Below are 13,170 nucleotides of genomic sequence, written 5' to 3'. Positions count from 1 at the left end.
GACCGTATACTTAAATCAGTCTTTACAGTTTCATTGCTGTCCAAGATGGGAAATCACATACTGGATGTGAACTGCAGCCCCTTAGCCCAACCCTAGCCCCTTGGAAATCAGTACAGCTGCTCCAGCACAATAGGACAAGAAGCAGTTGGTGTATGGAGCTCTATTTTGTCCCTACTCAGTTCTTCTGGGGAGCGAGTCTCTTGGCTAGGCCTTGAAAGGAGAAAGCACCCTCCTTGCAAAGCCTGAGATCTAGCACATCTTCCTATTTCTTGAGACCTATTTCTTGAGACTCTCTAGTACCATTGACTGTGACTATTCTGAAGACAAAACGCCACATGAAAGCTGTGCTCAGGACTTGCTGGCAGAGGAGATCTAGGTCTTTGCAGGAATTAAACCCATGTCCTTGAAATCCCAAGGGGGGGAGAAAGAGAGGAACCAGTGATGGGGAAGTTGAAACTGTTGAGGCACATATTCAAAAATTTGGATCTGCCCCCCATAGTTTTCAATGCCTTCCTCCAGTGCAAGGGTAGATGCCCTCTCCCAAACAAGAGAATTGAAGTTCTGGATTCAATAATTATGACTGACTGTATGCAATCATTGAATATATTTGAATAGCAACATAGGCTTGAGGATACCTTAGCATAATCTAAACCTTTAAAAATGAGAAGTGAAAGGACTGAGTAAAATAATTGTATGACTTCATCTGCACAATAACCCATTTCTTATGTGCAACAGATGTCACAAGTTGCATTACTGCATGATTACTGTTCAAATAAGAGCATATCTGCATCCACTTTTTTCTTTTGCACTGACTAGTGATCTGTTCTCCCCCCCCCATATATATGAAAGCAATTATTGAACTTAATTGTTCCATGGTATATGAGAAAAAGAGTGACCATGCATCAGTGCATGATAGGGTGACCAGATGTCCCGATTTTATAGGGACAGTCCTGATATTTGGGAATTTTTCTTATATAGGTACCTATTACCCCCCACCCCCGTCCCGATTTTTCACACTTTCTATCTGGTCACCCTAGTGCATGATAGTGTGGATGCAGATTGTATTGTGCAACTGCTATTTATTATAGCCAATTAAACCTCTGGATAGTAAACACAAACTCTGGCGATTGGTAAATTGCAGTTACATACTGGGGGTAAGAATCATAGAATATCAGTGTTAGAAGGGACCTCAGGAGATCATCTAGTCCAACCCCCTGCTCAAAACAGGACCAATCCCCAGACAGATTTTTGCCCCATATCCCTACATGGCCCCCTCAAGGACTGAGCTCACAATCCTGGGTTTAGCAGGCCAATGCTCAAACCACTGAGCTAAGAGTTCGATCCAGCGCTAAGGCTTTTTTACCCTGAAGCGTTCTGCAAGAGGCTGCAACTCTGCATGCCAATATGGTCAGTCATGCAAAATAAAAATCACAACTGAACTGAAATACTGAAGTTAAGAATGTTAAATGGTTAGTGAACAACTGAAAAACAAGGAGTTCTGCTCAGATTAGTCTTCAGTTTCTGAAAATGGTTATCTTTTTAAAATCAAATTAATAATTCAGTGACACTTGATCCGCATGTGTGTGTGTATATTTAAGAATTTGTTCATTAATAAGTCAAGCACTACCTATTGCAAGTGTTATAGATATTTTTAATCCATTTTATAAAATTCATGGTTGCCTCCATCCAGCTCAAGGGAACATTTTAATATTTTGTTTCACTATGCAATTTGTATGTGATTGGTGTAATAATTACAAACAACTACATATGCAAAGTATTTGTGGCTGACTATTGAATTGCTAACATTTACTTTCACAGCATTCTCCCATGCTAGTGGTTCCTTCATACAAATGCTACTGCAGAGTGACAATATCTACACTGGACAAAATTAATTCTTGTGTAAGCAGGTGTTGCAGAATATGAGTGTCTCACCTCCCTACTCCAAGGGATTAATTTGCCTTAATATTTTTGTACTACTCACCCTACTTAATAATTAACTTATTAATGGAAGTTTTTAAAAAGCCCATAAATTGTGGGGAAATTCAAATGGATTTTACCAGTTTTAGGTGTTTTGTGTTGGTGCTGTAATAATGAAGCATAGTATTTGTTTTTTCAATATCAAAACACAGAATAAAATAGTTTACTGAAAAACTAGACCATCCACAGCATTCTGTTGAACAATGGCAGAATCATCCACAGTTCTCTATTTGTTATTTTCTACTATCCTCCAAACACTATTATTTTATGCAACTACCAACAGCTACCAGTAGATGTTGCTATTCCACATAATGTTTTAAAATGTTATTGTTTTCTCTATCTGGTAATTCAGCATCTAAGTGTCACATTACTAGTTTATATATTAGGGTATGAATCCTGCTTTATTTTACTTTAAGACCAAATAGCAATCATATAATAAGTCAATGTAAAGTTCTAGTAGCGAGCAAGAATGACAGGTTTTTTACATAACTAAATAGTTCTAAAGGTTTCATAATGTTTGTACTGGGTCATGAGCAATACACACCATTTTCACTTAAGTCTGATTTAACAATAGATTTGGTTTATATACTGTCATCTTTGCTCTTTCACATCTTTTGGTGGATTGTCAAAATAGACTCCAACGAGAAACAGCTGAGTTTAAATTAATATGCAAACTAGGTACCATTAACTTGGGTTTGAATAGAGACAGAGTGGCTGGGTCATTACACATATTGAATCTATTTGCCCATGTTAAGTATCCTCACCCCTTCTTGTCAACTGCCTAAAATGGGCCATCTTGATTATCACTACAAAAGTTTTTTTTCCTCCTGCTGATAATGCCTCATCTTCCAGTTCTAGGAGATAGGATATCTCCATTATTATTAATTAATTAGCCTCTTACATTTGGTATAGCTACTTCCACCTTTTCATGTTCTCTGTATGTATATATATTTCTTACTATATGTTCCATTCTATGCATCTGATGAAGTGGGCTGTAGCCCACGAAAGCTTATGCTCAAATAAATTTGTTAGTCTCTAAGGTGCCACAAGTACTCCTGTTCTTTTTGCAGATACAGACTAACACGGCTGCTACTCTGAAACCTAACATTAAAAGAGTCACTTGTGAAAACAGTATACCTATTCCAGTTACATGTAACACTCAAGATTACAGAATATATATTTCTCTTTTTTCCCCAGTTTGCATATCATTTTACTGTTTTCCCTGGATGCACCCAAACAGGACTCTGTCCTTTGCGCATCTCATTCAGCAAGAGTACAAATGTTTTAAAATAAAAATGTGCTTTTATAACGGGCTGCAATTATAAAGCCAGTAGGAGGACTGAGGGGACACATAGTACCTGATACTATTTAGTCTTTTATAATTGACTAGATTTCAAGGAGACCGTGTCCTTAAAGAAATCAATAATTAACTTTCTTGTAACCAGTTTCTAAAAGTAAATTCTAAATAGGGATTTGTGAGTTTGAAGTTTTGTTCAGAAAATATATTTTAAAGCAAATTAAACCAACAACTATTACAAGACTACATTCAGAAAGTAGCTTTCACCTCTTCCACCTGAGTATGTCAATGAACAAACTCTCATCTCATTTAACAAAACAAGAGTATAAAATAGAATCGTAGGACTGGAAGGGACCTCAAGAGGTCTAATCCAGTTCCCTGCATCCATGGCAGGACTAAGTATTATCTAGACCATCCCTGACAGGTGTTTGTCTAACCTGCTCTTAAAAATCTCCAAGGAGGGAAATTCCACAACCTCCCTGGGCAAACTATTTCAGTGCTTAACTACCCTGACCCTTGCTTCAATTTAAGCCCATTGCTTCTTGTCCTATCCTCAGAGATTAAAGGAGAACAATTTATGTCCCTCCTCCTTGTTACAACCTTTTATGAACTTGAAAACTTATGTCACCTCTCAGTCTTCTCTTCTCCAGACTAAACAAACCCAGTTTTTTCAATCTTCCCTCATAGATCATGTTTTCTAGACCTTTAATCATTTTTGTTGCTCTTCTCTGGACTCTCTCCAGTTTGTCCACATCTTTCCTGAAATGCGGCACCCAGAACTGGACACGATACTCCAGCTGAGGCCTAATCAGCACGGAGTAGAGCTGAAGAATTACTTCTTGTTTCTTGCTTACAACACTCCTGCTAATACATCCCAGAATGATGTTCGCTTTTTTTTTTTTTTGCAACAGTGTTCACTGTTAACTCATATTTAGCTTGTGGTCCACTATGACCTTTCCACAATACTCCTTCCTAGGCAGTCATTTCCCATTTTGTATGTGTGCAATGGATTGTTCCTTCCTAAGTGGAGTACTTTGCATCTGTCCTTATTGAATTTCATCCTATTTCCTTCAGACTACTTCTCCAGTTTAATCCAGATCATTTTGAATTATAATCCTATCCTCCAAAGCACTTGCAACCCATCCCAGCTTGGTATCGTCCGCAAAACTTTATAAGTGTTCTCTCTATGCCATTATCAACATCATTGAAGAAGATATTGAACAGAACCGGACCCAGTGGGACTGCTTTGGATATGCCCTTCCAGCTTGACTATGAACCACTGATAACTACTCTCTGGGAATGGTTTTCCAAATAGTTATGCATGCCCCTTATAGTAATTTCATCTAGGTTGTATTTTCCTCATTTGTTTATGAGAAGATCATGTGAGAGAGTATCAAAAGCTTTACTAAAGTCAAGATATATCACATATACCACTTCCCCTCATCCACAAAGCTTGTTACCCTGTAAAAAGAAAGCTATTAGGTTGGTTTGACATGATTTGTTCTTGACAAATCCATGCTGACGGGTACTTATCACTTTATTATCTTCTCACTGTCTGTAAAGTGACTGCTTAATTATTTGCGCCATTATCTTTCTGGGTCCCGAAGTTAAGCTGACTAACTGTAATTCCACGGGTTGTCCTTATTTCCTGTATTTGCCCTTTTCCAGCCCTCTGGAATCTCTCCTGTCTTCCATAACTTTTCGAAGATGATCGCTAATGGCTCAAATATCTCTTCCGTCAGCTCCTTGAGTATTCTAGGATGTATTTCATCAGGTTCTGGTGACTTGAAGACATCTAATTTATCTAAGTAATTTTTAACTTGTTCTTTCCCTATTTTAGCCTCTGATTCTACCTCATTTTCACTGGCATTCATTATGTTAGACGTCCAATCGCTAACCAATCTTTTTGGTGAAAGCAAACAAAAGAGTCATTTAGCACGTCTGCCATTTCCACATTTTCTGTTATTGTTTCCCTTCTCATTGAGTAATGGGCCTGCCCTGTCCTTGGTCTTCCTCTTGCTTTTAAATGTATTTGTACAATATTTTCTTGTGATCCTTTATGTCTCTAGCTAGTTTAATCTCGTTTTGTGCCTTGGGCTTTCTAATTTTGTCCCTACATACTTGTGTTATTTGTTTATATTCATACTTTGTAATTTGACCTTGTTTCCACTTTTTGTTGTACTCTTTTTTTGAGTTTCAGATCATTGAAGATCTCCTGGTTAAGCCAGGGTGGTCTCTTGCCATACTTCCTATCTTTCCTACGCAATGGGATAGTTTGCTCTTGTGCCGTTAATGTCTCTCTGAAAAATGGCCAACTCTCTTCAACTGTTTTTCCCCTTGGACTTGCTTCCCAAGCAGTCTTAACTACCAACTCCCAGAGCACTCGATTCTCACTTTACTCCATTTCTCACTTACTTCCTCCACTCTATCTATTCTATCTATCTACGATGACTGCTACTATTAGTAGGCTATACTTGTTCTTCTTAAACTAAGTTTCAAAGGAACTAGGCTAAGCTCGGTTTCCCCAAGTTTTATTCTTAGTTTATTGGGTTTTGATTTAAGTTTAACTTAGTCAAGTAAACCCTAGTCAGCTCTGAACCACAAGGCTGTTCCTGTGTCTCTTGCCACAGGAAAGGGTGTGAGTATATTAACCAAAGCTTTGTTGCAAATAATACTATATTATCATATGTATCTTTTGAATAGCAGTAATGCAATTGTAACTTTGTAACTCTGGTTATTTTACCATTTACTTACTATTATTAATTTTAATAAAAAAAAGTCTTTAAGGCTATATCTGTCCCCTGAGGGTCCTTCGTAAATTCTGTGAAGTGTGATTCAGGACAAAAACTTTTATCTTCTGATCAAACAAATTGGCGAGCCTAAAACCCATATTAATTCATATTGATAATTATTAATATTATTAAAACAAAATAAAATTAAATTAATTAATTAAATTTTCATATTATCCAAATTAATATTATCAGTACACCCTAAATCACGCTACACAGAGAATGAAAGATAATCTTGCTCCTTCAAGAGAGTCAAGCTGCTTCCATTAATTCCAATCAGCATTAACTCTGAAGCCTCTCTGACTGAATCCACACTAGGGGTTTTGTATCTAGGGAGGTTTTTTGCTAGTTACCCCATTGTCGCTTACTATCGGTGGAGCTGTAGCAGCTGCATAAGCACTTTATATAAGTGTGCACACAGTACGAGTTTACTAATACAAAAAACAAAGGTACTTATTTTATACTCTTGTGCATGCTTACCAGACTGAAGATGCCAGGAAGATATTAGTGCTGTTTGCAAGGAACCCTACAGGAGGCTCTGCAAGCATCAAGGAAGACAGAACAGACCCACCAAAGCAGTAAAGCATAGCACTAAACCAACATGCAATCGGGCTCTGGCGTGACACCTCCACTGCTCCTGAAATAAAGCAAAGTAAAAAGGCAGCATGTAAATGACATTTGTCCAAGACAAGTAAGACGGTATCAAACATACCAAATTTTAGAACTTTTTAAAATGTCAGTAACATCCAAATAGTTTAGACGCAGGCTTGGTTTGTTTGATAAGATTACACATCACTGAAGATAAGCACTGAATATCAGGTAATATTATAAACGATGATGCAAAATTCTACACATCAATCCCCTCACAAAGGCAAACATGTTCAGGAAAGATCAGGGAAAACAAACAAACAAACAAACAAAAAACACACACCTATGCATGAGAACTTGATTGCCAAAATATTGCTATGAAACCTACTAGCAACAACAAGCCTCTAGACTGTACTCAACAATGCCTTTCATAAGACAACCCCAAAACACTTTACAATGGGTAGTATTTTCACAGTGCAAATGGAACACAGACAGTTGAGTGACCCACAGTAACATTTTACTGACCTAGTACATCAAGTCTTGTGATCCATCTAGCCTGATATCTAGTCTTTCAGTGGCTAGTACCAGATGTTTCAGGGAAAGGTGAAAGAAAAGTTATCCCTTAAAAGTATTTATACTAGTTAATATTACTGTGGATGTTACTATTCATATAAATAGCTAATCCTTGGCTTCAAAAGTATATTGAATCTACAAGTTCCATAGGTTAATTAGATGTTGCATAAAAGGGGTTTAGTCATCAGTTTAAAATCTTTCAAAGCTTTTTGAGTGTCCCCTTATTCTATTATAATGGATAAAAATGACTGCCCTTTTATATGTCATTTATTCTTTTATATCTGATGTCCTCACATTCATCTCCTCAATGAACTATATACTTTTTAAAAACTCTGAGAAACCTTGCAATGCCTTTAATCCAGGGGTTCTCAAACTGGGCATTGTGACCCCTTAAAGGGTCGCAAGGTTATTATGTGTGGGGGGGGTCGCAAGCTGTCAGGCTCCACCCCAGCATTCATAATAGTGTTTTTATTTATTTTTATATATATAAAGTGTTTTTAATTTATTGGGGGTGGGGGGGTCACACTTACAGGCTTGCTGTGTGAAAGGGGTCACCAATACAAAAGTTTGAGAACCACTGCTCTAATCATTGTCATTCTCCCCTCTTCCCCCCAGACCCTTTTTATTTCTGATGTATCTAGAGATGGCCAAATTTTCCAAAGTTAAAATTTGAAATGTCATCAAAATGTGACTGTTTTGCATCTTCAACCAGTTCTAATTATATACTTTTTAAAACGAGGTGACCAGAATCGAACAATACACACCAGTAATTTATAGAATTGGATCCGAATATTTTCAATATATACTATACTCACTTCTTAATACAACCTAACATTGCCTGGTTTTCTGACTCCTCCTGAGCATGGAGCAGATGTCTTCACTGAACTATCCACAATGACAAAGATCTTTGTTCCTGAGTAGCTAGAGTTCATTACTGAGATTAGTTCAAATTATTACTTTCAACATGCACCACCCCGCACTTAACTACACTGAATATCATCTGGCATCATGTCACCAAATTGCCTAGGTAAGATAGGCCATTCATTAATTCCTCATTGAATTCTTGTCACGACTAAGCTAAATAATGTTATGCCTCCTTTTATGCTGACCTAGATTGGATTTACGAGCAGCTTCAATGGAAACAAAATTAAACTTAATGTGCCCTCTTGCCAGGTCAAACATAAAAAGGCCTGATACGTCTTCAAACTTCACAGCAGCCAGACATAATAGTTTAATCCAGACAGCATAAAAGCAATTAGGAACCTCTTATGAAGGCTGCAAACATTTCTTTAGTGGCTAAGATGACATCTGCAAGCAAATCTAACGTTCCTGCACAACATGGTCTACTAAAGGGAGATACCATAACCAACATGGTTGCCCTTCACAGATATAGTTCACTGTCATAATTTGAAGCCATCAGCAGCATTCTTTCTGCCCCCTGAAGACAATGGGTGTGTGCCAAGACAAAAGAGTTACCCAGCACCAAAGTGCAGGGCAGATCCTGAAGCATCAAGGATGCCTACTGAAACAAGACACTAAAACACATTATTTTATCAGAGTATCAACACCTGAGCTAGTCTCCCAACTCTTCTCCAGAAGCTGAAATATTCAGGGACCAGTAATCTGGTAACATCAACATTTTAATGACTGCATACCATCATTTCCATCTCCTGATACTTCCCAAACTGCTGAAGTAATGGAGTTTTTCTTCCAGATCTTGGAATGCCTGACATCAGAGTGGTGCAGGATTCCTAATAAAGGAATCCTTAATCCACTGAAATTTAGTTCTCGTGGTCCCACCTCAAAAAAGATACAGTATATTATAATTGGAGAAAGTACAGAGAAGGGCATCATAAATGATTAAGGGAATGAACAGCTTCCATAGGAGGAGAGATTAATAAAACAGATTTTTCAGCTTGGAAGAGTGATGGCTAAGGGGAGATTTTATAGACCTCTATCATATCATGACTGGTGTGGAGAAAGTAAATAAGGAAGTATTATTTACTCCTTCACATAACACAAGAACCAGGAGTCACCCAATGAAATTAATAGGTCGCAGGTTTATAACAAACAAAAGGAAACATCTTCACACAACAGTCACCTTGTAGAACTCGTTGCAGGGGATGTTGTGAAGGCCAAAACTATAACGGGGTTCAAAAAAGAATAAGTTCATGGAGGATAGATCCATCAATGGGTATTAGCCAAGTTGGCAGGGCTGCAACCCCATGCTCTGGGAGTCCCTAGATTCTGACTGCAGGAGCTGGGAGTGGACGACAGGAGATGGATCACTCAACGATTGCTTGCTCTGTTCATTCCCTCTGAAGCACCTGGCATTGGCCACTGTCAGAAGACAGGTTACTGAGCTAGATGGACCATTGGTCTGATCCAGTACGGTTGTTCTTCTGTTCTTAAAATCTGCCACTTCCGAAGTATAAAACAGCATGTGAAACCTATTTTGTTCCTATAAGCCCCACTAAATTCACACCCTCTAGCTCAAGTAAACCCTAGAAAGCATTCACCAATCTCCACCCATCCTCACAAACACACAGCTAGTGTCTGGCAAGTTTACACACACATAATTGACACCAAATCACTCTTCCCAACCAGCTGTCTGCCTGCAGCCTATACTGATGCACAACGGGTGACAGACCACCAGCTAGCTATATCACTTTCAAGACAGCATGAACTGCAATGAGAAACTGACAGAGATGCACTTTTAGTTGCTGATCCTACAGACATCCCAAAGCAAGATAGCAGCAGGGAGAGGGAGAAACAGAATGCAAGGTGGTAAAGAAAAAGGTTGCAGAGAAGAAAAAACACACGCTAAGACAAAGCAGAAATATCAGTCGCAGTGGTAGGTGTTCACACTTTATCAGATCACTTTCATTGTTGAACGCAACCTACCATCCAATAGTTTGTTCAGAACTGCAATCTAACCTAAAAGTACATTTGGGATAAAGGAGGCCTGGAGAGGGAAAAAGGATAGCTACATTCATCAGAAAAAGAAGCAGTGATGGAATCCTCTCCACCCTACTACATAATTTTGTACTTTTGAAGCTGTTTACTCCCAAACTTTCCTAAAACCCTGGGGGAAACAAAGCTTAATTTGTATAGGGGACTACAGAACAGTCTATCTGAACTAGTATTTCTGGTACTGTTAGAATTCATTGCATGCACTAGACTTTTCTGACCACTATTATTTCTAAGACAGTAGTAAGTAGAACAAGGTCTTTTTGAAGACTGCTATACTTACGCTATGTCCTGCCCCTAGAAAACATCCACCACTTAAATCTGTGGTCAGAGTTTTGGAATACTCGCTTTAAACATTGATATTGCCATATCATAAATTCATATGTTTCTCCTTAAAAATAGAGCTCATTTGGTATGAGCTCATACCCACAGCAGATCTATGCATTACAACAAGAGATTCGGCTGATAGAAACATTCATTTATTGATATCAGATTTACTCTTACTGCTTGTACTTTTGCTCTGTAACGGCTTTGCTTAGTTTTGTATTTAAAAATAGCCTTAAATGTATATCAGCCTTGTATATAGCCTTGGCTGGGATGATTTAGTTGGGTATTGGTCCTGCTTTGAGCAGGGGATTGGACGAGATGACCTCCTGAGGTCTCTTCCAACACTAATATTCTATGATCAGCAGACACAGTGTTAAACTCTTGATTATTAGTCCCAGATTATGAAACAATAAATTCCTCTGATTACTACAGCTCCTGAGTGTGAGATGGTTCTCAAGTCAATAGTCCAGTTCTGACAGCTATACTCTGTATCATAATGGCAGCCAGCCTAAGGACAGTAGTTTGGTAAATACTCAAGATGTGGATACTGGGCTTAATGGAAATTCTTGATATTACAGGCATGTAACTAACAGGGGAAAAGATGAAGGCATCTTTGATTAACAGGATCAATAAGTATATGGAGATAAGCACCCTGCATACCTATGTATGTGATAAAATAACTTTTTGATTGCTAGAAAGACTTATGGGATTTTTATCAATTCTACTTTGAAGCATTCCTAGCTCACACCTTGGTTTAGTCACATTAGCCCTAAAAGGACAAAAACAATCACTCTCATCCAGCACCATTTTTATAATCAAGTTAAGGGCATTCATGCACTGCACTCTCGCAGACTGAAATGTTGGGACTACTGCCTCCTATTACATACTAAGGTATTCTCTCCCCCTTTCCTAGTTTGTAGAGAAGAGAGGCAAAAATTTAATCCCATCCTCAGATCCTGGAATCTTCCTTATAGAGATGCATGACCATTCATGGAGAAAGTTTTAAAATTGCTTTCCCTACAATTATATGGACTTAATTTGTCTGCAGGGATATGGGAGACTGACATTGTGTTCTGACATTTTTCAGGGGGTGATTCAACTTAAATGTGTATCTGACTACCAGGGAATAGGAGGGAGAGAAGAGGAAGAGAGTATATTTTGGGGATGGGGGAGGAGACTAATCTCACGCTCAACAAGTCTCAGATGGTCAGGATTCAAAGGTACTTTCAAGTTACTATTCAAAATATTGCTTTGTTGAACTGGACAGATGAATATGGGCTATAACATCTCAGTAATCTCTTCATAGAAATATGGTTATAATATGAATATGGCATAACTAAAATGTACTTTATGCAAGATGACTCGGTAAGATATCATTGGAAAGGCTATGATTTATTGAACATGAATAACCAATTGGTATGCATGTATCATTTCTGTATTTAAAGTCTGGAATATTGACTATAACAATTACAACTGTGTACACTTGGGGGAATGGTCACCAGACAGTAAGCAATCAGACTTAATGGGCCATTAGAAAAAGACCATGAGTCTGAAGATGTGGATCTCCCATCTGCCTGCGGTTCCTTCCTGTGGACATTGCAAATAAACCTGGTTTCATAGTTGCTTTGACACTGCAAGGTCAGGTGATAAGATCACCTGATCCAAAATACCACCTTGAACACTGCTGGTACTTTTCCTCTGTAGGGGAATGGGGATCAAACAAAGGTTTCCCACCTTAAGTAAATCCTTTTTAAGGCTGGCGAGGGGGTTAATCTAGACTCTCCTCCATTGCCTACCCAAGAAGGACTGCTGAAAGAACCTGAAGGGACAAAGGAACCAACCTGAGGGGAAAGGCAGGGGTGAGTCCAGACTGAGAAAGGGGTCCACTCTATAAGAAATAACTGGAGCTCCAAGCTACAGAATCTCTGCAACTTGCCTAAAACTACATTTAGGGTGAGAAATTACTTCTTAAATCCAGTCTTTTTAAGATCTTAAGCTTAGTATGCATTTTTCTTTTATTTGCTCAGTAATCTGCTTTGTTCGGTTTGCCGTCCCTTATAATCACTTAAAATCTGCCTTTTATAGTTAATAAATTTGTTTTATTATTAAACCCAGTTTGTGCAATTTCTAACGGGGGGGCAAGAAATTGTGCATCTCTCTCTTCACACGGAGGGAGAGGGCGAATTTTATGAGCATGCGCTGTGCAAATCTTTCTATACAGCGCAAGACAGTATTATTTGGCGTTTATCTCCCAAAAGGGGTGTGCAAGAGAGTGCTAGGTGAATCCTCTCACAGAGCTGACTTCAGTCTGTGTCTGCAGCTGCATGTGGCCCTACCTGTGTGTGTATGCTACAAGAGGCCGGAGAGCCTAATTCAGCAAAACAGGGAGAGGGAATCCAGGTTGGTGGAGCAGGAGGGGCTCAGTGAAACCCCAGTACATCAGGTGTCCTCCCAGAAGGGGGGGACCAACCCATCCCAATTACCATAACTTCCTTCCACATTTTACCTTTTTAAGTCAGTCTACAATTTCCATTGCAGCTTCTAAATATTTTTGAATTAAAATCAAGTTTTGTTTTTTCCCTTCCTCCTCTTATAAGCCCTAAATTACATTTGGTAAAGTAAAGTGAAAGTGTCCCTAGATATGTACAA

The 13,170-nt window shown here is 38.6% G+C and overlaps 1 protein-coding gene across 2 annotated transcripts in view; it reads right to left on the bottom strand.

The window, feature by feature from the left end:
- The window catches only part of TMEM38B (transmembrane protein 38B), a 40,581-nt gene that overhangs the window by 15,369 nt on the left and 12,042 nt on the right, over nucleotides 1-13,170 (bottom strand). For both annotated transcript variants that reach the window (XM_065549857.1, XM_065549856.1), the window contains one exon: nucleotides 6,544-6,700. In XM_065549857.1, the coding sequence (XP_065405929.1) occupies nucleotides 6,544-6,700 (157 nt within the window). The remainder of the gene's footprint in view (nucleotides 1-6,543; nucleotides 6,701-13,170) is intronic.

The sequence above is a fragment of the Chrysemys picta genome, chromosome 6 (genome assembly GCF_011386835.1).
Source record: "Chrysemys picta bellii isolate R12L10 chromosome 6, ASM1138683v2, whole genome shotgun sequence".
Lineage (NCBI taxonomy): Eukaryota > Metazoa > Chordata > Testudines > Emydidae > Chrysemys > Chrysemys picta.
This window is presented reverse-complemented; position numbering and strand designations above follow the sequence as displayed.